The following is a 24619-nucleotide window of genomic DNA, read 5'->3' as shown; positions in this document are numbered from 1 at the left end:
AAACTGTACAGTGGAAAAGATGGACAGTACCTTCCCCTTGTCACTCTTCCTCACCTCACATGGATGACTGGTGTCTCAGCAGCATCAGTCTTATGTGAATCAGTTATTCACAGAATGTGTTTAAGCATATAAAAATCTGTTTATCTCTATGAAAACATCGCACCATGTTAACAGGGGACTCAGAACAAACAAAAGTTTGGTGCTCTTGAAATGTGATCTCAAAGATTCTGACGTTTGGCTATATGTTTGATACCAACCTAAGTTCTTAGTGCCTTTGTAATGTCTGTTTACTATATTGATGTGTTTGTCCCACTTTGGAAACTGAATCTCTCTTTATGTCCTGGCTGGTTGTTGTACATGTTTATCCCAGGATTACAAGTGTTACTTAATGTGATGGATGTATGTGAGTGGTACCTAACAATTTGTACCATGTAAATTTTTTCAATTTTTTAATCCAATTGACAAAGAAACACCCCCAATATGCTGAAGGATGACAGGAGGGGTCACTCATTCATAACAGCAAGGCTAACTGGGAGACTGGTCTGAAAACTAGCTGTGTTGGAGACCTCACACTGGTACTCTCCAGCATCCTCCATCCTGACAGGATCAATCGTGAGCTGGCCCTTTGTTGGAGACAGCGTCATCCTCTCTGTGAGCTGCAGATTCTGGTCATTGAAGAACCACTGAGTTGAGATTCCAGTGTCGGATGAGAGACAAGTGAGGACCACAGAGCTCTGGACTCTGACTGTGGTGTTGGTGACCTGAATAATGGGCTGTGTCACAGGCTCTGTGAAGAAACAGAGGAGGGCACCAAATCACAGTCATCCTTCGGAGAGCTTAACCAGTCCCTCTATAGTAAACAGACACCTAAAAGAGCCTCCAGGGTGGAGACATTGGTACTGTGACAACAGATAAATTTCTTCTGCTTTAGACCTGCCACCCACAGCCTGTGTGACCCTGATTCTGATAGAGTCTGGTGTGCCTCAGTTTACCTATACTTGGACACATGGTACATAATCATTGCTGTGTCCTTGGGTTACCCTTTGATATGAGCAAGAGCATGACTTGGGATGGGGCGGCTGTTAAAAAGAGCAACATCTGTTACTCTTTATCAGCAGAAAAGAATAGTCCATCCTTGACCCATAAGGACAAGGAGCTTCCTGGAGAACTGTCTCCTCTGTCCCTCCCCTTGAGAACATGTCCTTCCTGTAAGTCTCCTAAACCCATCAGATCGGTTGGTTTATGACCTGAAACCTCTCCACTGAGACTCAACAAAAAGATATGCCCAGCTGACCTACATAACTGCAGCTGTCTTGGCAGTGCACAGCTGCTCCCCCACAGTCTATGGGAATTGGAAAGTCAATAAAGCCCTGTTCCTAACAGGAAATCCAATTCTTGTTCTGAAGAGATGCTCCCTGGAGACAACTAGAGTTGAGTCTGGAAAAAAGACCAGGACCCTTGACTTCCTGATATTCACCTCATAATAATGAAACCATGGTTCTTGCATCTAGTCCCTGCCTCACATCTGTAGAATCTTTCTCAGGGCCACATCTATGGTGAGAGCCCCAAGAGTCTGAGGCTAACTGGAACCCTTGGGCTGAGTTACCCAACACACATTCTCCTCTGCAAATAGAGTCAAGTGAGGGATTCTTATCTATTTCTGTATTTCTACTCAGTGGGAGTCCTTCAATGAGTTCTCAAACTCCAATGAAGAGACACAAAGTAGAAGGGAGGCAGGCATAGTCCACACTTGACAGTCCTGTGTTTGTAAAGGGAAATCAACCCCAGCAGCAAAGAGATGACACAGAGAATCACTTACTGTATATGTGGAGCTGCACATGTGTCTCCTCAGTTTCATATTGCATATTTAAGATTTGTAAGGTGTAGAATCCAGTATCCTCCTGGGTGACATTGTGCAGTAGCAGTGACCCATTGGGGTACACTGTCTCTCTACCACTGTATCCAGATCCCAGAATACTCCTATTCATGGTTATTTCATTCCATGAAATTAAATGTTTGTAGAGCATGGCTACCCTTTTGTACCAGTAAAAGGTTCGAATTTTCTCTGGCATATTATGAACAAGTAGGAGAGCGTTGCTCCCATCAACAATGTTGAGAGGCACTGGTTCGATAATGAGCTGCCCAGTGGTGGAAGGGTGAATGCAGACTAAAAGGGAAGGTAGAAGGGAATAGACACAGATTTTATCAATATTGAGACTTTTATCATTGGTAAAAAATGGACCCTGGGTCCTCAAAGCCTAGGTCCACCAGTCAGAAGAGGTGGTTGGGAAGTAAGCAAATAACATCTTGCTGCACCTGATCAGCAATGTCATTTCCTCGATTTTGAAATCTCTCCTCATGAAGGTTCTACACTCACTGTCCTCACATACCTGCTCACACTAGGAAAGTGTGGGAGAGGATGCCTTCCCTGATCTCTTATTCCTCTACAAACTCCCAGGCTTCAATATTTGACCTATTAAGTATTTTCCTTTCCTTGTTCCAATCAACCCTGGACTTCATTTCAATGAAGGATTTATTATCTGTCTTCCAGTCCACTAGAGCTAGTGTCTTTTTAGGAAAAACTAGTTTGATGATTCTGGAAATCCAGAGATTGGACAGGCTCAGATGTATGTGGGTGGTGAGAGGACATGGTGGCACACATTTTAATCCCAGCAATCAGGAGGCAGAGGCCAGTAGGTTTCTGTGGGTTCAAGGTCTTCATGGACAGCCAGGGCTACAAAGAGAATCACCACACAAAAAAAGTGGGTGGTGAATGAAAGTCCCTTCACTTTTCAATTCCAGGTGTTAATGAAATTTTCATATCTGGACATACTGACACTAATTAAACCTCCAGCTCACATTAACTTATTCATTTGTGGGGAATGAGTATGTAGGTTTCGGAGGGTATGAGTATAAGTGTTTGTTAAGGTGTATGAAATCATTTGTGATGGGTGGGTACTTGTCATGACACCTAGATTGAGGTCAGAGAACAATTTAAGGGAGGTTTCCCTATCCTTCCCCCAGGCTCTGAGCTCCCCTCCCCATCCCCTACCATCTGGCAGTGCTGTCCAAGTTGTCGGGTCAACAGAAGCCACTACCAGAAGCTGTGCCCTTTGCATGGTACTACACAATGGGGAAACTTGGGACATGTTGTTTGTTCTGCTCTCACTCTGTGGAGAATAGCATTTGATCTAGCCCTATCACCAAGCTCTCCTGTCTTTCTCCCTCTGAACTGAGCCTCCTCCCAGGCAGGAGCTGGTCCCAGGATAATGCTGACTGTTGTCAAGGATGGTGTCCTAGACCCATCTATGTACCTTCCACACATATTTCTGCCTGATGGCCCATTTGGCAGATAGATAGATTAGATAGATAAGTAAATGATGGAGGGAGAGAGACAGAGACAGAAAGAGCGAGAGAGGGGGGGATGGCTCAGTCCTCTAGACCACACACAAGAAACAAGGCTAATGGACATCTTTGTACCCTAGGACAACATCTCACCACAGGGGCTGCCCTCTCTGTCCTCCTAACATGTCCTTTATAACACAGAATCCTACCTAAGAGCCTAGTCTGCCCTGTGTTGTCAAAGACCTGCAGGAAGCTGACATGGCTGGAAAAGACCAGGCAAGTGATGCCATGGCAAAGGGACAGAACCATTTTCTCTGGAGTAACCAGTCAGAGTGCATTGCCATGAAAGCCAGGAGTTTCATGAGTCCAGGAATTGTGCTTGTGGATGTGAAGCAGGAGGTGGCTTGAGACCTGACGAGAGGACACTGTCTCTATCTGCCAAGGGAGACTTTCCTTGGACTCTGCTTCTTCCTGTGTGTGCTGAACCATGCATTGGTTCTCCCCATGACCTTCCTGGGATGCAGATGTCCTCTGTCTAGATTTCCCCATGGGAGGTGCCAGGAGAGAGGTGTGACTGCACAGGATCCTTTGGCAGAGTAGTGCTGTTTAGAAATCAGGAGCACCCAGTAGGTCTGAGAAGGTTGGGCCTGAGGCCTCAGGTCTGTAGGGATAGAAGTGGAAGCCAGGCTACAGCTAATCTCCTGGCTCCTGGAAATAATTTTCTAGGTTGTGAGTGTGTGCTCTTCTATAGCCAGCTAGTGATTACGGGGAGAACTGCACCTCGGGTCTGAGAGCTGTCTGCATCAGCACCTCTGTTACCAGAGGCCCGCAAGAGAGAATTCCAGAGATAGACAAGTAGAACAATCACTTGCAAGGAGGACTTTTGCTTTTTATCCCATCCTTTTGAGATCCTGACCTTTACAACAGTTAGTTAATGGCATGGGCACCTGTCCATCTATTCTCCCTACTGAATCACTGCAGAAGATGACCAAAGGACCTATGCTAACCATGACTTTCATGGCAGTGTTCTGACTGGTTCCACAGGCCAATAAAGGCTTGTCCCATGTCAGCTCTAATAGGAAAGTAAGGCCGAGCATTGAGGTAAAGCTTCTAATGCCATCTGGAATCCAGCCAGGGATGGAGATTTGCTCTCTGGGAGGACCCCGAGGCTTCCTCAGGCAGGGCCTGCTAACTCCCTGAGATATTCTCAAGTCTATAAGCACAGTGAGAGACCCAAGCCTGCACTGAGTCTAACATCTTTGGGCTGAGTTTACCCCAGGACAGGTGAGAGTCCTGATCTAATGCTGTTGGTCTAACTCATGTGTGTCCTATAAGTTCCCAATCCCCATTGTGGTGACATGGTGCCAAGGGGAGAAAGAGAGGAGAGAGAGAGAGAGAGAGAGAGAGAGAGAGAGAGAGAGAGAGAGAGACAGAGACAGAGACAGAGACAGAGACACAGAGAGAGACAGAGACAGAGAGAGACAGAGACAAAGACAGACAGAGAGACAGAGAGACAGAGAAAGAATGAGAGCAGGCACAACCCAGACATCACAATTTAGTGTATAAAACAAGATACAACATACCCAATGATGGAAGCCACTTACTTATGTGAAGTTGTGTGTGTGTTGTTGCAATTTTGAAAGCACTGTTTACAGTTTCTAGTGTGTAGAATCCTGCATATTCCTCAGAGACATTCTGAAGCAGAAGGGATCCGTTGGTGTACACTGTCATTCTTCGGCTGTGTGCAGGGCCCTTCATGATGGACTTCGTGAAACTGCTGTATACTGCAATTTTTTGAAGCTGGCTTTTATACAAAGATTTGTACCAGGAAAAGGCTTGCAGATCCTGTGGCAGATTATGAACATGGAGAAGAACGCTTTCCCCTTTAGCAACATTCTGTGGCACTTGATCGATCATGAGTGGGGCAGAGGTGAGAGGGTGACAACAGGTAGAAAGGGAGGCTGGAATAGAAAGGAGAAAAACATATAACATGGGATCATTGTATTTGGTGAAAAGATGGCGACCCCCATCCTGACCAGGTGGACTGATTCATCACTCAGCCTAGAGATACAAATGTGGATGGGGCTATTTCACATGGTGGAGGTCAGCAACATGACATCCTTCATTCCCTCAGTGACCTGGAATGTGTCATCTCCTCTGCATGCTGGTGTCACTTCAGGTGTCTTCATGGCTGCCAGACACTGCACACATTTATACACACTGTAGGTTGGGATTATACCTCCTCTGAATTTTTCTCCACAGACCCATATTCACTCTCTGACATTTTTATTTCCTCTATGGCTCCAGTCAACCCCTAACTCCACTTTCTAGATGTTCTTGTTGTTCTGCCCTGCAGCTCACAGGTTGGGATAAGTGAAGAGAGGGAGCATTCTGGTTTGTGGCGGGTTCAAGTCTTGGAAAAGCTCAGGAACTATGCTGGCTGGCTTTATGAGAGCTTCACACAAGCAGGAGTAAATATAAAGGTAGGTAAAATGACACACACCTGTAATCCCAGCACTCAGGGAGGCAAAGCCAGCCAGATCTCTGTGAGTTTGAGACCACCCTGGTCAACAGAATTAGGGCAGGAAAGCCAAGCTACACAGAGAAACCGTCTAGAAATACCAAAATTTAAAAGAAAAAGAGTAGATTTGAAAGATGGAGCATCAATTAAAAATGCCACTACTGATTGATATGGGAGGGTCCAGTTCATTGCAAGAAGTTCCAATCCTAACCTAATGGACCCTGGGGCTACAAGAATCAAGGCTAAGCATGTAATGAGGAGCAAGCCAGTAAGCAGCACTCCTCCATGCTCTCTGCAACAGTTATTAGATTTGATTTTATGATCCTCACGTTTGGAGAATATAAGCACATTAGTCTGACAGGGGCAGCCAATACCACTGTTTCCTGTCAACAATGAGAAGTATTATCTTATAGTCCAGCCCTGGAAAAATGATCCCTAGAATCACTAGAAATTAAACCTAGTGTGGATGAGTACAATCAGGTTTTGATGTAGGCCACCTCTCTTAGGATGCCATAGTTTCCCAGCCACTGTCTGATGCCCACAAGGACTTTCTTAAGCAAAACATGCATTGAGATGACCAAACAACTGGATGGTGTCTGACATCCTGGGCTGTGTTACTTTCCATGAAGATCTTATTTGATGCAGAGGGAGCCAGATAATGGAGTCTGATCTATACCCATTTGTCTCCACCATGTGTGTCTTGCTATAAGTGCTCAAACTTCAACATGGAAACAGCGTTCAAAGGCCAGAAGACACAGAACTGTGTTTCTGAGCCCCACACAGTACTGATTAATCACAGACAATCACTTACCATCAACATGGAGTTGCACATGCACCACTTGAGCTTTCAGATCTGTGCTCACGGTGCGCAGGGTGTAGATTCCAGTGTCATTCCAAGTGACATTGTGGATCAGCAGGGATCCATTGCTGTACAATGTCTCTCTACCACTGTGTGCATGTCCCTCAAAACTTGAATTCATGGCTATTACATACCGGGATATCACTTGGTTCTTGAACACAACCACCCCTTTGTGCCAGAAAAGGATTAGAAGATTGCTTGGGAGATTGTGAACAAGTAGAAGAACACTTCCCCCTTCAGCAACATGGGGTGGCACTGATTCAATGCTGAACTGAGTAGAGGTGGGAGAGCGTCCACAGGGCAAAAAGGAAGCTAGAAAGGAAGAGATACATCCATCAATATTGGGACCTTTTTATTTACCTCAGATGGGACCCTGTGTCTTGAGCAGAGGTATCCATTGCTCTGCAGAAGTATATGGGCAAGCATCCTGTCCTTTGCAGTGGAAGTCAGCACTATAACTGCACTTGTCATTTACCTTGTGTGGCACTATCTCCTCAGGTGTCAACATGGCCCTGGCTCACTGCACTTTGATCCCTGTTCACACTCAGTGTAAACTGATGGTTGGGTGATGCCTCACTGGCTTCCTTCCCCATAGACTTTTGTCTAGTGTCTCTGAATCTTATTATTCGTGTTGTTTTTGCTGCTGATGTTGTTGTTGTTGTTGTTGTTGTTGTTGTTGTTGTTAATGAAGTGCTCACATGACTTCACCTTCTATGTTCCTCCACTGGCTTCTCTTCCAGTCTACTTGGATAGGGTCTTGTAAAGATCAGAATCTGTCTTAAATTTTTGTGGAAAAAAATGGTGTGTAGAAAAACTAAGATAACTGAGAGGAGCTAATGAGCAAATGAAGAGGAGAGGACATTCTAGTGGGACTCTAGATGAGAGAATCATGGGAGAAAGGCAAAGTAGAAGGACCCAGAGGGTCCTAGAAGCCTACAAGTAGAACATTATGATAGGCAGATTTGGGCACAGGGGTCCCGCTCAAACTAAGGCACCAGCCAAGGACAATACAGGCAGTAAACCTTAAGCCCCTACCCAGATCTAGCCAAGGGACAGAACACTCTCCACAGTAGAGTGGAGAGTGGGATATTACTTTCTCACATACTCTGGTGCCTCACCTTTGACCATGTCCCCTGGACGGGGAGACCTGGTGGCAATCAGAGGAAGGACAGCAGGTTACCAAGAAGAGACTTGATACCCTATGATCATATAGAGGGGGAGGTAATCCCCCTCAGGAACAGTCATAGGGGAGGGGAATAAGGGGAAATTGGGAGGGAGGGAAGAATGGGAGGATACAAGGGATGGGATAACCATTGAGATGTAACAAGAATAAATTAATAAAGGAGAAAAAAATTAATGAGAAACTGATGGTCCTAGGGTCCAGCTTTTTTGCTTTTTTGAGGATTATACTTTTGAAAAGACACAGCTTTGGGATGAGTGAATACCTCACTTTAATTTAATTATTTTACATTTATATCTATTACATTTGTATGTGAGTGCATGCAGGTGTAAGCCATATGCCTTTTTGCATAGACATGTATATGAGTGGGTGCAAGCCACAGTATCTATGTGTATGGCAAAGGACAACCTTAAGGAGTCAGGGAGTCCTCTCCTTCTACAGTGTGGTAGCTGAGGATTTACCTCATGTCCTCTCGCCTAGCAGAAGTTGCCTTCACATATTGGGACACCTCACTGTCCTGTCCCAGCCATTTTTTTTCTGAGTCACTCCATCATAGTTGGGAACATTACTCTCCACATTATAGTGGCCAATGTGATTGACTTTGAGTAGAGAACCATCTGGCTTTTGTGCACACCCCTTACCATTTCCTGTTCACTGAGAACATCCTGCTGCTGAACCTCTGTCCGCCTCTGTGTCAACTACACTCAGAGGCAAGCAGACACCTTGAATTCCTTCAGATGCTTGTCCTCCCTGGAGACTCCAGCCAGGGCCTGAGCTCCACACTGCCACACACTGTCAGGGAATTCTCTCTTCACTTAGGGTATCAGCCCTTGCCCATAATGCACCTTGTGTGGATGAACAGTGAGGGTCTCTGGTGCATGTATCTTCTTTACAAAATATAGAGGAGCTTCTGCTTCAACATCTCAGTGTCCCTGCCTCCTTCCGAGATAAGTCTGCACTGAGTCAAAAGCCACTCTCAGAGTCACATGGCTGTGGTCAGGGTGCTTTTCCCATGCTCACTCTCTTTATGTTTCAGTCTCCAGACTACACAGTGAGCAACAGGCTGATAAGCACCAATGTGAGCCAAAGCACAACAGCTCATCCAAGAGCTGACCTCTGCTTCATCCTGGCCTTGACTCTGTCACAACCACAGTAGGGGACCCTGTGTACCCTGTGCATCCTTGGTGACACAGAAAATTTATTGGCTACCTAGTGATCCCCATGTCCTCAGTTCTGTGAACGTAGAATTTATGCATAGCCACAAGGTGACAGAGATGTCTGTATGGGCTTTAAAGGGACCATCTGGGTGGCACCAGGGGTAGGACACTCATCTATTATCACTAGTGTTACCATTAAGGGTCTGATGCAGAACATTCAGGAGCAGTTAATTGTATCAGGAGATCCATGTTCTGTGTGTGCTGTAGAAGGTCATTCGAGCCCTGGAGAGGTGTGGGATCACTCTACTGTGTGGGATTTCGGTGAGGAACCTGAATTCCAGCTTCATTTGTTGGCTGAGATATTGATCAGGTCTGCTCACATCCACCCTGACTTTTGAGGGATGCCTTTGTCCTTTGATTGGCAATTCCCCTGTCATCACTCTGCCCAACTCAAGATGCTATAAGGGAGAATGTTGAACAGGGTCCCCTAGTACTGTTCTCAGCTACAGGAAACAGCCAGTAGGTCAGCTGATCTTGTGGGAGGCACACCCAGGTCAGTTGGGAAAGAAATGGAAACTGTTTGTTTCATCTTCTCCAGGAAACCAGCTTCTCAGTGTTTGAATGTGAACTAATACTGTCCCTGTTGATCAATAGGATGACTGATGCATATGTCTGGGAGCTGTCAAGACTAGCAGAGCCTGTTACTGTTTGCCTTGGATGGACCTAAAAGGACAAGCACTTGCCAGTAGGACCTATGTCCTTTGTTCTTTCCCTTGGGTACCTTGAACTTCCTTTGAGGTCTCATAAGCTGATGTGAACATTTTCTTATGGCTTGGTGACCTGGTCAACTCTGCTGTTCAAGCCAAGTCTCAAGAAGTGCCCAGGTGACCTTGCTTAACTGAGGCTCTGAAATCAGTGCACTGGTTGGTTTCCCATGAAATATTGGTGGCCAAAAATCATTGATCCTTGTCAGCTGCAACAGTAAGACACCAGCCCAGGCAAAATACTTTTCAGGATCACCTGTAGTCCAAGCTAGAACAGAGGTCTGGAAGCAGGACTTCCTGGTGCTCAATCTCTGTGAGGTTACAAAATCTGCCTGTTGCCTACAGGGTCTTTCTCATACCATGTTCATGGTGAGAACCTCTAGAAACTAGACTGAGTCCAATGCTCCTTGACTAAGAAACCCTTTCCATCGTACTTTCTCTCTCTCTCTCTCTCTCTCTCTCTCTCTCTCTCTCTCTCTCTCTCTCTCTCTTTCTCTCTCTCTCTCTCTCTTTCTCTGTCATCTAGGAAAGTGGAATCAGAAAAAGAGTCTAATCTATCTCCCCTTTCTGCACCATGTGTATTTACCATTAAGTGCTCACACTCCAACATAGGGACACAGTACTGAGGAAGAAAGGTCACATGCCAGAAGTGACAGTGCTGCGTGTCTCAGCCCCACCCAGAATTGAATAATCACAAACAATCACTTACCATCCACCAGGAGTTGGACATGCACCACTTCATCTTTCGTATATGTGCTCAGAGTTCGTAGGGTATAGAATCCAGTGTCCTTCTGGGTAACATTGTGGATCAGCAAGGATCCATTGCTGTACACAGTCTCTCTACCGCTGTGTGCAGGTCCCTCCACACTTGAATTCTTGGCTATTATGTATCGAGAAACCTCTTTGTTATTCAACACAACTACCCCCTTGTACCAAAAAAGGGCTCGAAGTTTCTCTGGGAGGTTGTGAACCTTCTTTAGCAACATAGGGAGGCACTAATTCAATACTGGGCTGAGCAGAGGTGAGAGGACGTCCACATGTCAAAAGGGAAGCTAGAAGGAAAGATAGAGATCCATCTTAGCACTTTTGTGTTTGGTTAAGATAGAGCCCTGTGTCCTGAGATGTGCTCATTCCTCAGCCAAGTTGTGTGTGTGAGCATCTCCCTGCCCTACTTTCTGGAGGTCAGCAAATTGCCTCCATAAACTCAGTGTCCCTGCACTTGTTATTTCATGAACATGGTGCTCTCACTTGGGTATCAGTATAGTTCTAGATCAGTGCCCTCATTTCCCTCCTCATACTCCACGTAGATTGATATTGGGTGATTGTTTCACTACTTCCCTCCCCACAAGATCTGGAACTTTGTTCTCTAACTCTTTCTGTTGTTTGTCTGTTCCTTTTGTTGTTCCTGTCAACGCCTGTCTTAACCTTTTAGCTTCCTTTACTTCAAGCCCACTAGAACTAGGTTATTGTGAGAACTGGGTTCTGTATAATTTTTGTAATGTTGCCCTGAAAAATTCAGGCATTCTACTGGGCATTAAGGAGATGAAAAGGAAGAAAACCAGAATTTCTTGTAGAGCTTTCAATTATTGCCATGACATTTTACCAGGTCACAGCTGTGCCTTCAATTCCAGAGGTGTCAGTCATTAGCTACTACCAAGACAGTAGCCATCAGGGCCTCCCAGAGGCCGGCAGCCATCACAGTCTCCCAGATCTACTTGTAATTTGCAATTCCAGAGGCCTACTGCCAACAGGTTTCACCAGGCCTGCCAATACTAGAGAAAGCCAGATTGCTAAAGACCAGTGTAATAACATACTCAAAAAGACTGAGAGCAATATGTTACTACCACAACTCAGCTATCCTACTAAGCCAAGCCACGGATATCCTAACACAGCAAAACAGCATGAAAACTTCCTTAGATCTAATCATAGGAAGATAATGGAGGCCTTTAAACAGGAAATTAATACATCCTTCCAAGAAATTCATGAAAATATAATCAAGTGGGTAAAAGAAATAAATAAATCCCTGAAATAAATACAGGAAAAAATAGAAGGAAATAGGAGAAGAAAATGATTAAATTTTCCCAAAACATGAAAATGAAAATAGAAGTAATAAAGGAAACACAAACTGAGGCAATTCTAGATATGGCAACTAGGAAAGAGAACAAGAACCACAGACACAAGCATCACCAACAGAATACAAGAGATGGAAGAGAGAATATTAGGCATAGACGATATGTTAGAAGAAATTGATACATTGGTCAAAGACAATTCAAGATCTAAATTTTTTTACATAATTACATTTTTAATTAATTTATTGAGATTACAACTAAATTGTTTTCCCATCACTCTTATCCTTCCATTCCACCTACCCTCCGACTCCAACCCTATTATCCTCCCTTAGGTCCATGTCCAAGGGGGATCTCCTCCCCCACTTTATGGTCCCAGGCTAACAAGTCTCATCTTGGTGGTCTGCCTATTCTTTCTTTGAGTGTCACCAAGGCTCCTCATCAAGGGAAGGTGATCAAATATGGAGCGCCAGAGTTCATGTCAGAGTTAGTCCCTGCTCTTCACATAACTGTGGAGGATGTCCTGTCCATTGGCTGGATAAGAGTAGGGGTTCAGTGTTCACAACTTGCATTGTCCTTAGTTAGAGCAATAGCTTCAGCAGACACCCCTGGGCCCTGATCCACCTGTCATGATGTTCTTCTTGTAGGTTTCTAAGATCTTCTGGATCCTTCTATTTCCCCATCTCCTATATTTCTCTTACCTAGAGTCCCAGTAGGATGTCCTCACATCTGTCCCAATATCTTGGTCACTGAAGACATTCATATTCATGGGGCATGTGTTTTGGGCTACTGTTCAATTATAAGTGAGTATATACCATGTGAGTCTTTTTGTTTCTGGGTTAACTCACTCGGTATGATCACTTCTAATTTCATTCATTTGCCTAAAATTTCTAGATATCTTGTTTTTTATACTTGAGTAGTATTCCGTAGTGTAAATGAACCACAATTTCTTTATCCATTCTTCCACTGAGGGACATTTAGGCTGCTTCCAGATTCTGGCTATTATGAATAAGGCCGCTATGAACATGGTTGGGCATATGGTCTTGTTGTGTGGTAGAGCAATTTCTAGGTATATTCCAAGGAGTGAAATAGCGGGGTCTTCATCAGAATGGCTAAAATCAAAAATTCAAGTGACATCACATGCTGGCAAGGATGTGGGGAGAGAGGAACACTCCTTCATTGCTGGTGAGAATGCAAACTAGTATAGCCACTTTGGAAATCTATCTGGTGCTATCTCAGAAAAATGAGAATAGGGCTTCCTCAAGACCCAGCTATTCCACTCCTTGGAATATATCCAGAAAATGCTCCAGCACACAACAAGAAAATTTGCCCAATCATGTTCATAGCAGCCTTATTCATAATAGCTAGATCATGGAAACAGCCTAAGTGTCCCTCAATAGAAGAATGGATAAAGAAACTGTGGTATATATACACTATGGAATACTACTCAGCTATTAAAAACAAGGAATTCCTGAGTTTTGTGGATAAATGGATTGAGCTAGAAATGATCATAATAAGTGAGTTAAGCCAGAAGCAGAAAGACTCAAATGGTATATACTCACTTATATCTGCATACTAGCCTGGGGGCATGTCCCATAAAAGCCTTCACTTACCAGGAAACTGGGACAGAGGGGAGGACATCCCATTGAGACTCTGGATGAGAGAAGCATGGGAGAATGGCAAAGTAGAAGGATTCAGAGGGTCCTAGAAACCTACAAGTAGAACATTATGGTAGGCAGATTTGGGCCCAGGGGTCCTGCTCAAACTAAGGCACCAGCCAAGGACAATACAGGCAGTAAACTTTAAACCCCTACCCAGATCTAGCCAATGGTCGGAACGGTCTCCACAATTGAGTGGAGAGTGGGATATGACTTTCTCAAGTACTCTGGTGCCTCACATTTGACCATATCCCCTGGAGGGGGAGACGTGGTGGCACTCAGAGGAAGGACAGCAGGCTACCGAGAAGAGACTTGATACCCTATGAGCATATACAGGGGGAGAAAATCCCCCTCAGAAACAGTCATAGGGGAGGGGAATAAGGGGAAAATGGGAGGGAGGGAAGAATGGGAGGATACAAGGGATGGGATAACCATTGAGATGTAACAAGAATAAATTAATTAAAGAAAAAAAGAAATAGTGGGGTCTTAAGGAAGCCCTATTCCCAGTTTTCTGATAAAATGACAGATAGCTTTCCAAAGTGGTTGTACAGTTTACATTCCCACCAGCAATGAAGGAGTGTTCCTCTTTCTCTACATCCTCACCAGCATGTGGTGTCACTTGAATTTTTGATCTTAGCCATTCTGATGGCTGTAAGATGGAATCTCGGAGTCGTTTTGATTTGCATTTCCCAGAAGACTAAGGAGGTTGAGCATTTTTAAAGTGTTTCTCAGCTATTCGATATTCCTCTGTTGAGAATTCTCTGTTTAGTTCTGAGCCCCATTTCTTAACTGGGTTATTTGGTTTGGTAGTGTTTAATTTCTTGAGTTCTTTATAAATTTTGGCTATTAGACTTATGTCAGATGTAGGGTTGGTGAAGATCTTTTCCCAGTCTGTAGGCTGTCGCTTTGTTCTATTGACAGTGTTTCCTGCTTTACAGAAGCTTCTCGGCCTCATGAGGTCCCATTTATTAATTGTTGATGTTAAGGCCTGGGCTGTTGGTGCTCTGTTCAGAAAGTCCTCTCCTGTGCCAATGGGTTCCAGGATCTTCCCCACTTCTTCCTCTAACCTATTTAATGTCTCTGGTTTTATGTTGAGGTCTTTAATCTACTTGGACTTGAGTTTGTGCATGGTGACATATAGGGGTCTAATTGCATTTTTCTACATGTAGACATCCAGTTAGACCAGCACCATTTGCTGAAGGTGCTATTGTTTTTCCATTGAATAAATTTGGCTTCTTTGTCAAAAATCAAGTGACCATATATGTGAGAATTCATTTCTGGGTCTTCAATTCAGTTCCATTGATTAATCAGCCTATTGCTATGCCAGTACCATTTAGTTTTAATTACTGTTGCACTATACTACAGCTTGAGATCAGGTATGGAGATTCCTCTGTAGGCTCTTGTATTGTACAGGATTGTTTCAGCTATTCTGGGTTTTTTGTTTTTCCATATGAAGTTGAGGATTGCCCTTTCACTGTCTTTAAAGAAGTGTGTATAGGTATTTTGGTAGGTATTGCATTGAATCTGTAAATTACTTTTGGTAAGATCACCATTTTTACTATGTTAATTCTCCCGATCCATGAACAAGGGAGATCCTTCCATCTTCTCAAGTCATCTTCTGTCTCTTTCTTTAGAAATTTGAAGTTTTTTTGAATCAATCCCTTCACTTGCTTGGTTAGAGTAATTCCTAGATGTTTTATATTGCTTGTGGCTAACATGAAAGGTGTGTTTTTCCTAATTTCTTCCTCTGCATGACTGTCATTTGTATAAAGGAAGGCTACTGAATTTTTTGAGTTAATTTTGTATCCAGCCAATTTGCTGAAGGTGTTTATCAGCTGTAGGAGTTCTCTGGTGGAATTTTGGAGGTAACTTATGTACACTATCATATCTGCAAATAAGGATAATTTAACTTCCTCCTTTCCCATTTGGATCCCCTTGATATCCTTGTGTTTTCTTTTTGCTCTGGCTAGAACTTCAAGAACTATATTGAAGAGATATAGAAATAGTGGACAGCCTTGTCTTGTCCCCAATTTTAGAGGAATTTTCTTGAGTATCTCTCCATTTAATTTGATGTTGGCTATCAGCTTGTTGTATATAACCTTCATTATGTTTAGGTATGTGCCTTGTATCCCCTAGCTCTCCAAAACTTTAAACTTGGGAGAGAGCTAACCCCTGACACTATTAATGACACCCTCCTATGCTTGCAGACAGGAGCCTAGAATAAGTGTCTTCTGAGATGAAAACATATGCAGAAATTCACAGACAAACAATAGGCAGAGCTCAGGGACTTTTGTGGAAGAGTGGGAAGAAGAATAGAGTGAGCTGAATGGGTCAAGGACACCACAAGAAGACCTACAGAGTCAACTTCTCTGGGTCCATGGGGGCTTACAGAGACTGAACCACCAACCACAGAGTATGCATGGGCTGGACCTAGTCCCCTTACACATATATGGCTGATGTGCAGTGTGGCCAACACGTGGCTTCCCTAACAATGGGTGTAGAAACAGTCTCTGACTCTGTGGCTTGCCTTTGGATCCAATTCCCCTAACTGTGCTGCCTTGTGAGGTGAAAGTGGGAGAGGATGTGCTTAATATGGCTTCCATTTGAAGTGCCTGAGTTGGTTATTCCTCCTTGATAATAACCTTTTTCTGATAAAAAAAGAAAGAGGTGCTGGAGAGATGGCTCAGATGTTAAGAGCACTGGCTGCTCTTCAAAAGGTGCTGAGTTCAATTCCTAGCAACCACATGGTGCTTCACAACCATCTATAATAAGATCATGCACCCTCCTCTGGTATACAGTTGTATATGCAGACATAACACTGTATACACAATAAATAAATAAGTAAATAGGTTCCGAGATGGCATCGATCAGTATGTACCATGTCTGATCTACTCCGAGGAGACCAGGAAAGTGAATGGAGCCACAGACAGCTGGATCTTGAGAACTGTAGGTGAGTGGGGCCCCAAACTCTGCAGAGCGCTAGTGGGACTAAGCCCGGTACAAGCAATAGCCCAGCGGTGCTATGCGCACTCCTCCAACCCCCCCAACTCTGGAACAGAATCCACATGCGAGCTGCAGCTGGCATATAAAGCACAAACTCGCTTTGTGAGGAGGTGGTTCTCTGGAGCCCCTGGCCTGAGGAGACTCAGGGATTAGGGTGAAACTACCCTTGGATCCCTCCACCCACACCATTCCAAACTGAGGAGGTCGCCCACCCAGGCTGAGTGGAAGCACAGGCAGCGAGGCCCACCAAAAACAGAGTGGGCATGCAATTTGTGGACTGTCCTGGGCCCAATCTAAAGCCAGACACAGCGAACTGAGCCTGCAAACATGGGCAGTTAGAAATCAGCTTGGACTGCTCCCACAGGCCCAGCAGGATCTCCCGTGCTATCTGGAGATGTGGGTTGTGCTTGCCGTGTCTAATTGGTGACCTAGAGGGATCTCTGAGCGGCACAGAAAGGACTGGCACATTGGATCACCACCAGCGGTCTGAATCTATACTGTCTCCGACCTACCGTGCACAGACCCTGCCTTCTCCAACAGACAGAACCTAGCTGAGTCAGCTCCCTCAGGCCAGCAAGATCTCCTATGTTCCTGGGAGAGGCTGGACACTTCTACAGAGTATAGAGGCACAGTTAAAAGATGGCTACAGCCCAGAAGATCTGATCACCTGGCGTCTTGGCTACAAAGTGACAGGAAAGATAGACAGCTGGGACCAACCTACCCAATCAGAGTGCTTGTGTGCTGACCTTGTTCTAAGTCCCAAAACTGCTGATCTGAATTACAGCAGTAAGATGAAAGGGCCCAAACAGAAACCTATTTTGCCTGACTCAGCCTGGAGCCTAAGGTGTAGAGAAAAATCTCCAGGAGTGAAAACCAAATCACCCACCTGTTCCAGGGAAATACTCCCTGATCACCACAGGCAAAGACACCCTACCTATAATCAGTCATCAACTCTCAACCAGGGAAGGTCACTAAAAACTACCTCCCAACATCAGAGTCACCAAAAACACAAGAGGATAGTGAAAGAACGCTAACAAAAACCAAAACAGTTTGGCATCTCCAGATCCCAGCAATTCCAATGAAAACAATCTGGAGAACCCAAAAACAATTGATATACAAGAAAATGACCTCAAGTTCTTAGTAAAGAAGATGATAATGAAAGAAACAAATAAAATCTGTAAACAACTGCAGGAGGACGAAAACAAGAGGACTGAAGATTTAAAAGAGTCATATAAAGAGGCACTTGAATAATTTCAGAAAAATACAAATAACCAGATGAAGGAAAACATTAAAACAGTTCAAGACCTGAAGATAAAAATGGAAGCTATGATAAAGGAACACACAGAAGAAAAACGTGATAGAGAGGCATCAGAAAAGAAAGCAAGCATTTCAGAGGTGGCCTTATCTAACAGAATGCAACAAATGGAGGAACAAATCTCAAGACTTGAAGATACAATCATAGAACTCAAAACAACCATCAAAAAATGCTAAATCTGAAAAGTTCCTGACACAGAACATCCAAGAAATCAAGGACACCATGAAAAGATGAAACTTGAGAATAATAGGTATTGAGGAAAGAAAGGACAACCGACTCCACAGCCCAGAAAATATCTTCAACAGACTCATAGAAAAAAATTTCCCCAATTTGAAGAAGTAGATGCATATGAGCATACAAGAGGCCTACAGAACACTGAAAAGGATAGACCAGAAAAGAAAACATTCCTGTCACATAATAATAAAAACACAAAATATACAGAAGAAGGAAAAAATATTAAAAGTAGCAAGAGAAAAAGGCCAAGTAACATATAATGGCAAACCTATCAGAATTACTCCTGACTTCTCAGCAGAAATCATGAAAGCCAGAAGGGCCTGGACAGAGGTCATGCAAACTGTAAGAGAACAGAGATGCCAGGCAAGATTACTATATCCAACAAAACTATCAATAATCATTGATGGAGAAAACAAGATATTCCATGACAAAAACAAATTCAAACACTACCTAGCCACAGATCCAGCTTTACAGAAGTTACTAGGAGAAAACTTCATGCAAAGGGTCAAACTGCAACCAAAACTATGTAGGAAATAGATAACTACACCATCACAAAATCACAACCTCACAAACTCTCGACAGTAACAAACAGCAGAAATGAAGGGACTTAGCAGTCACTGCTCATTAATATCTCCCAACATCGATGGCCTCAATTCTCCAATAAAAACACAGACTAACGGAGTGGATGCATAAACATGACCCAACATTCTTCTGCATTCAAGAAACACATCTAAACCACAAGGATAGACATTGCCTCAGAGTAAAAGGTTGGGGAAAATATTTCAAGCAAATGGTCACAAGATGCAAGCTGGGATAGCCATTCTAATATCTAATAAAATAGACTTTCAACCAAAATTAATCAAAAGGAGTGAGGAAGGACACTTCGTACTCATCAAAGGTAAAGTCAACCAAGAACACATCACGATTTTGAACATCTATGCTCCTAATAAAAGGGCACCCACATTTATAAAAGAGCTATTAACAAAGCCTGAACCTCTCATCAATACCCACACATTAATAGTGGGAGACTTCAACACCCCACTTTCACTCAAGGATAGGTCTTTGAATCAAAAACTAAGCTGGGAAATAACTTCATTAACCAATGTCATGAATCAAATGGATCTAACAGATATCTACAGAACTTTTAACGCAAACACAAAGGGTTAAACTTCTGCTCAGCACCCCATGGAATGTTCTCTAAAATTGATAATGTAGTAGGTCACGAAGCAAGCTTCAACAGATACAAGAAGATTGAAATAATACCTTGTATCTTATCAGATCATGATGGTCTAAGGCTGGACTTCAACAACAACAGAAATAACAAAAAGCCTACTCATACATGGAAACTAAACAACTTTCTCCTTAATGATACATGGGTCATGGAAGAAATAAGGAAGAAATAAAAGACTTCCTGAAATTCAATGAAAATGATGGAACAACATACCCAAATTTGTGGAACACATTGAAAGCAGTGCTAAGAGGAAAATTCATAGCACTAAGTGCCTTTAAAAAGAAAATGGAAATATCCCACATAAACAACTTAACAACACATCTGGAAGCACTAGAAAAAAAGAAGCAGAAACACCCAAGAGGTGTAGACACCTAGAAATAATCAAATCCAGGGCTGAAATCAATAAATTAGAAACAAAGACAATCCAAAGAATCAACAAAACCAAGAGCTGGTTCTTTGAGAAAATTAACAAGATAGACAAACTGTTAGCAAACTAACTAAAAGACAGAGAAACGCTATCCAAATCAACAAAATCAGAAATGAAAAGGGAGACATAACAACAGACACCGAAGAAACACAAAGAATCATAAGAACCTACTTTAAAGGCATTTATGCCACAAAATTTGAAAATCTAAGGGAAATGGACAATTTTCTTGACTGATTCCATTTCCCAAAATTGAATCAAGACCAGATGAACAAATTAAATAGCCCTATTTCACCTATAGAAATAGAAGCAAGCATTGATAGTATAACAACCAAAAAAAGCCCAGGGCCAGATGGCTTCAGCACAGAATTCTACCAGTCCTTCAAAGAGGAGCTGATACCGATACTATTCAAGCTATTCCAAAAAATAGAAATGGATGGAACATTACCAAATTCCTTCTATGAAGCCATAGTCACATTGATACCTAAACCCCACAAAGACCCAACAAAAAAAAAGAGAATTCCAGATGAATTTCTCTTATGAACATTGATGAAAAAATACTCAATAAAATACTTGCAAAATGAACACAACAACATATCAAAGACATCATTCACAATAAAAAGGTAAGCTTAATTCCAGGCATGCAGGGATGGTTTAACTAAGGAAATCTATCAATGTAATCACCATATAAACAAACTGAAAGAGCAAAACCACGTGATCATCTCCCTAGATGCAGAAAAGCACTTGACAGAATCCAACACTCATTCTTAACATTCTGGAGAGATTGAGAATACAAGGCACTTGTCTAAACATAATAAAGCCTATATACAACAAGCCAATAGCCAAAATTAAATTAAATGGAGAGATACTCAAGGAAATCCCTCTAAAATCAGGGACCAGACAAGGCTGCCCACTTTCTCCATATCTCTTCAATATAGTTCTTGAAGTTCTAGCCAGAGCAATAAGATAACACAAGGATATCAAGGGGATCCAAATGGGAAAGGAAGTAGTCAAATTATCCCTATTTGCAGATGATATGATAGTATATATAAGTAAACCCCAAAATTCCACCAGAGAACTCCTACAGCTGATAAACACCTTCAGCAAATTGGCTGGATACAAAATTAACTCAAAAAAGTCAGTAGCTTTCCTATATACAAATGACAAACATGCAGAAGAAGAAATTAGGAAAACTACACCCTTCATGATAGCTGCAAGCAATATAAAATATCTAGGAGTAACTCTAACCAAGCAAATTACAGATTAAATGCAATCCCTATCAAAATACCTACAAAATATTTTGAAGATATTGAAACATCAATTGTCAACTTCATATGAGGCTGAGAAGCTTCTGTATGGCAGGAGACATTCAAGAAATTAAACACCACCAAACCAAATAACCCAATTGAGAAATGGGGCTCAGAACTAAACAGAATTCTCAACAGAGGAATATCAAATGGCTGAGAAACGCTTAAATAAATGGTCATCCTCATTAGTCATCAGAGAAATGCAAATCAAAAAGACTCTGAGATTCCATCTTACACCCATCAATATGCCTAAGATCAAAAACTCAAGTGACACCACATGCTGGCGAGGATGTGGAGAGAGAGGAACACTTCTTCATTGCTGGTGGGAATGCAAACTACTACAACCACCTTGGAAAGCTGTCTGGTGCTTTCTCAGAAAAATGAGAATAGACTTCCTCAAGACCGAGACATTCCACTCATTGGAATATACCCAGAAAATGCTGTACCACACAACAGGGACATATGCTCAACCATGTTCATATCTGCCTTATTCATAATAGCCAGAGCATGGAAACAGCCTAAGTGTGCCTCAGTAGAAGAATGCATAAAAAAAAACTGTGGTACATTTACAATATGGAATACTACTCAGCTATTAAAAACAAGCAATTCCTGAAATTTGTTGACCTCCTTTTGATGGGGAGGCCTGGTGGCACTCGGAAGAAGGATAACAGGTCACCAAGAAGAGACTTGATACCCTGTGAGCATATACAGGGGGAGGAGGTCCCTCTCAGTCACAGATATAGGGCAGGGGAGTCAGTGGAAGCGGGAGGGAGGGAGGAATGGGAGGATACAAGGGATAGGCTAACAATTGAGATGTAATATGAATAAATTAATAAAATAAAATCTTTAAAAAGCCACATGAAATCCAATAAATAAATAAAATCTAAATAAATAAATAAATAAGGGGGCAATGTATGTGGCAAGAGGGTGGGACTGGGAGGTGAGGACAAAGGGGACAGGATTATGGCTATAAAGAGATTAATAAACAAATTAATGAAAATGAAAAAAATCACCTCTCATAACAAATTTCAACACCTATGGAAAATAAATGAGTGAATGAATGAAGTCTCAGACCACGCATCACTCTTCATGCTTCTTGATGTCCCGCTCTGTTCTACCTTTATTCTTCAGTCCTAGAGTCCATATGGTGACCTACAAATGATGAGCAACCCAAAAACCCTTAGGGAACAGTCATTCAACCTGGGACAGCTCTCTGCTCTGTCCTGAACTTGATCTGTCAGCAACAATCATGGAACCTCAGCATTCCCTGTGTGACACAGAAAACTAGCTGTGGACCCAGTCTGACCTGTTGTTCTCAATGCTCTGGAAACATGGAGTTTGCTCTCAGCAAGCATGTGGCAAAAAAAATGCCTGTGAGGTATCCAAAAGAACCAGCTGAGTGATGGCTAGGGGAGAGGACTGACCCATTCTCACTGCAATCACCAGACATGGTCTGACAAGGAAAACAGGCCCAGGAGCAGATGTATCAGGAGCCTCTCACACCCAGGGTGTGTGGGAGGAGGTGACCTGCATCCTGAAAGAGGTCTCTGAGCTCCACCATCCCAGACAGAGCTTCAAGACGATGCTACCACTTTCTCACCTATGCGTTGGGTCTGCCCAGGTGCTCCCTGGGCCTTTCTGAAATGTCTTGGACATCTGTCTATGTAATTCCCTAAGGATACCCCCCTCTTTCCCAAAAGAAATACATAAAGGGGGGGAGTGAACATGATCCCTTGGAAATGTGTGTGTGTCTGGTGGAATAAACCCCACATAGCAGCCAGGGGAAGTCACTTACAATAAACAATGAGGTATATGGATGATGTTGATACAATTTCTGCTTGCTCATTATAGGTTTGTAGAATGTAGAATCCTGTGTCCTTCTGGGTGACCTTGTGGATCTGCAGAGATCCATCACTGTAGATTCTCTCTCTGCCACTGTATGCAAACCCTGTTACATTTCCTTTAGCAGTCATGAAATACAGTGCAAATGCGTGGCTCATTTCTGTCATCCCTTTGAACCAGATAAAGGCAATAATATTGTCTGGCAGATTTTTAACAAGGAGAAGGACGTTTTCTCCTTCAAACACGTGGTGTGGCACTAATTTAATGGTGACATAGGAAGTGGTAGACAGGTGCCAGCATATTAAAAGAGAGGCTAAAAGGAAAGAGAAAAAACAATCAATATTGAGTTGGCGTGATCATCATTCAAGTGTGTGGGTAGTGGTGTACCTACCCACCTTAATGGAAGTGAACAATATCACCACCATTCCCTCAGAGTCTTTCACTGTGTACTTACCTCTCTTAGAAATTCTCTGCCCAAGTGTGTGCCTGTCTTGCCCTTCAGGGTCCCTATATTGGGTGTGAGGATATTTCACTGACCTCTGTCTAGAATGTCTTCACTTTCTGACTTTTTTCTTTTCCCTTTGTGGTACCAGGCAACTTCTGACATCATCTTGCAGACACTAGAATTTCTGGTCAACTATGACCAGGGGTATGTGAGGACTGGGTTTAGTCGGCCACGTAAGGACAGTTAACTTCCTAGTAAGGACTTGGACATGAATGGAGGAAGGAAGGAAGGATGGAAGGAAAGAAGGAAGGAAGGGGAAAAGGAAGGAAAAGTTTGTTTGTAGCTAAGAACAAATAATTATACTCAATGGGAATTTAAATATGGTTATATCACTTATGTATTATATGGGTGGATTTGTGAAGGCTCATATTTCAGTGTGTGCACATGACAGTGCATGCCTCAGCAAGAGTGTAAAGGACAGAGAAGATCCTGCACGAGTCTGTTCTCTTAACTAGTGTGTGGGAGCTGAAGATGAATTCAGGTTGTCATGGCCTCCACACACTGAGCCTTTTTGCTGGACACTCTTCTTTGGTTTCTGGTAGAAGAGTCACCTGGTCATGGTGGGAACATCAGTCTGAAGAACAGAGCAGCCAATGTGGTTTGGTTGGAGTAGAGAACATTGGTGCTCTTATCTCCTCTCACTACCTGTCCCCAAGAACTTCAGGAAGCTTAATCAATTTCCTCTCTGTACTTTTTGTCCTATTGGATCAAGCAGAAACCCTGAGTCTGATCAATGGTTCCTGTCCTCTTTAGAAGACTCAAGCCTGACTTGGAGTTCCCCTCCACCCACATACAATCGGGGACTGGGGACACTTACCTGTGATCAGGAGCCCCTGCCATGGGTTACACACTTTGAAGGAAAGCACAGAGGACACCGCCATCTGACTTCTTACGGTGATGTCCTCTGAGGAGAAGAGCTTCAGATCCAGCAAGATTCCCAGGCTCTGCTGTCCTTCCTCCCTCAGAGCTGATTGTCTTCTCAGGAAGGAGCACTTCACAGAATCCCACAGACTGTGAGTGGTGGGGTCTTGGTTCTAGGAGCTGCTCTGTCCCTTCCACTCTCAGTGCTGCCATGGATCCCTCTCAACTTTTCTCTTTACCTTTCTCCCCCAAGCAACACATTGAGCAACAAGGCTGATAAGCATCCCTGTGACCTCAAAGAACAACAGCTTATCCCAGGGCTGACATCTGCTGTCCTGGCCTTGGGT

General features: G+C 43.2%; 1 protein-coding gene across 1 annotated transcript; it reads right to left on the bottom strand.

The window, feature by feature from the left end:
• Positions 1-503: 503 nt before the first annotated feature.
• On the bottom strand, positions 504-24292 carry LOC311591131 (cell adhesion molecule CEACAM3-like; the record flags this gene model as incomplete). Its single annotated transcript, XM_084770498.1, has 7 exons — positions 504-787; positions 1820-2167; positions 4950-5306; positions 6678-7037; positions 10536-10706; positions 22860-23219; positions 24229-24292. The coding sequence occupies 7 exons, from the start codon at positions 24290-24292 to the stop codon at positions 504-506; spliced, it is 1944 nt and encodes a 647-aa protein (XP_084626624.1).
• Positions 24293-24619: the final 327 nt, after the last annotated feature.

The sequence above is a fragment of the Acomys minous genome (assembly GCF_964271855.1).
Source record: "Acomys minous genome assembly, chromosome: 20".
NCBI lineage: Eukaryota > Metazoa > Chordata > Mammalia > Rodentia > Muridae > Acomys > Acomys minous.
The sequence above is the reverse complement of the archived record's forward strand: the minus strand, read 5'-3'. Positions and strand labels throughout refer to the sequence as shown.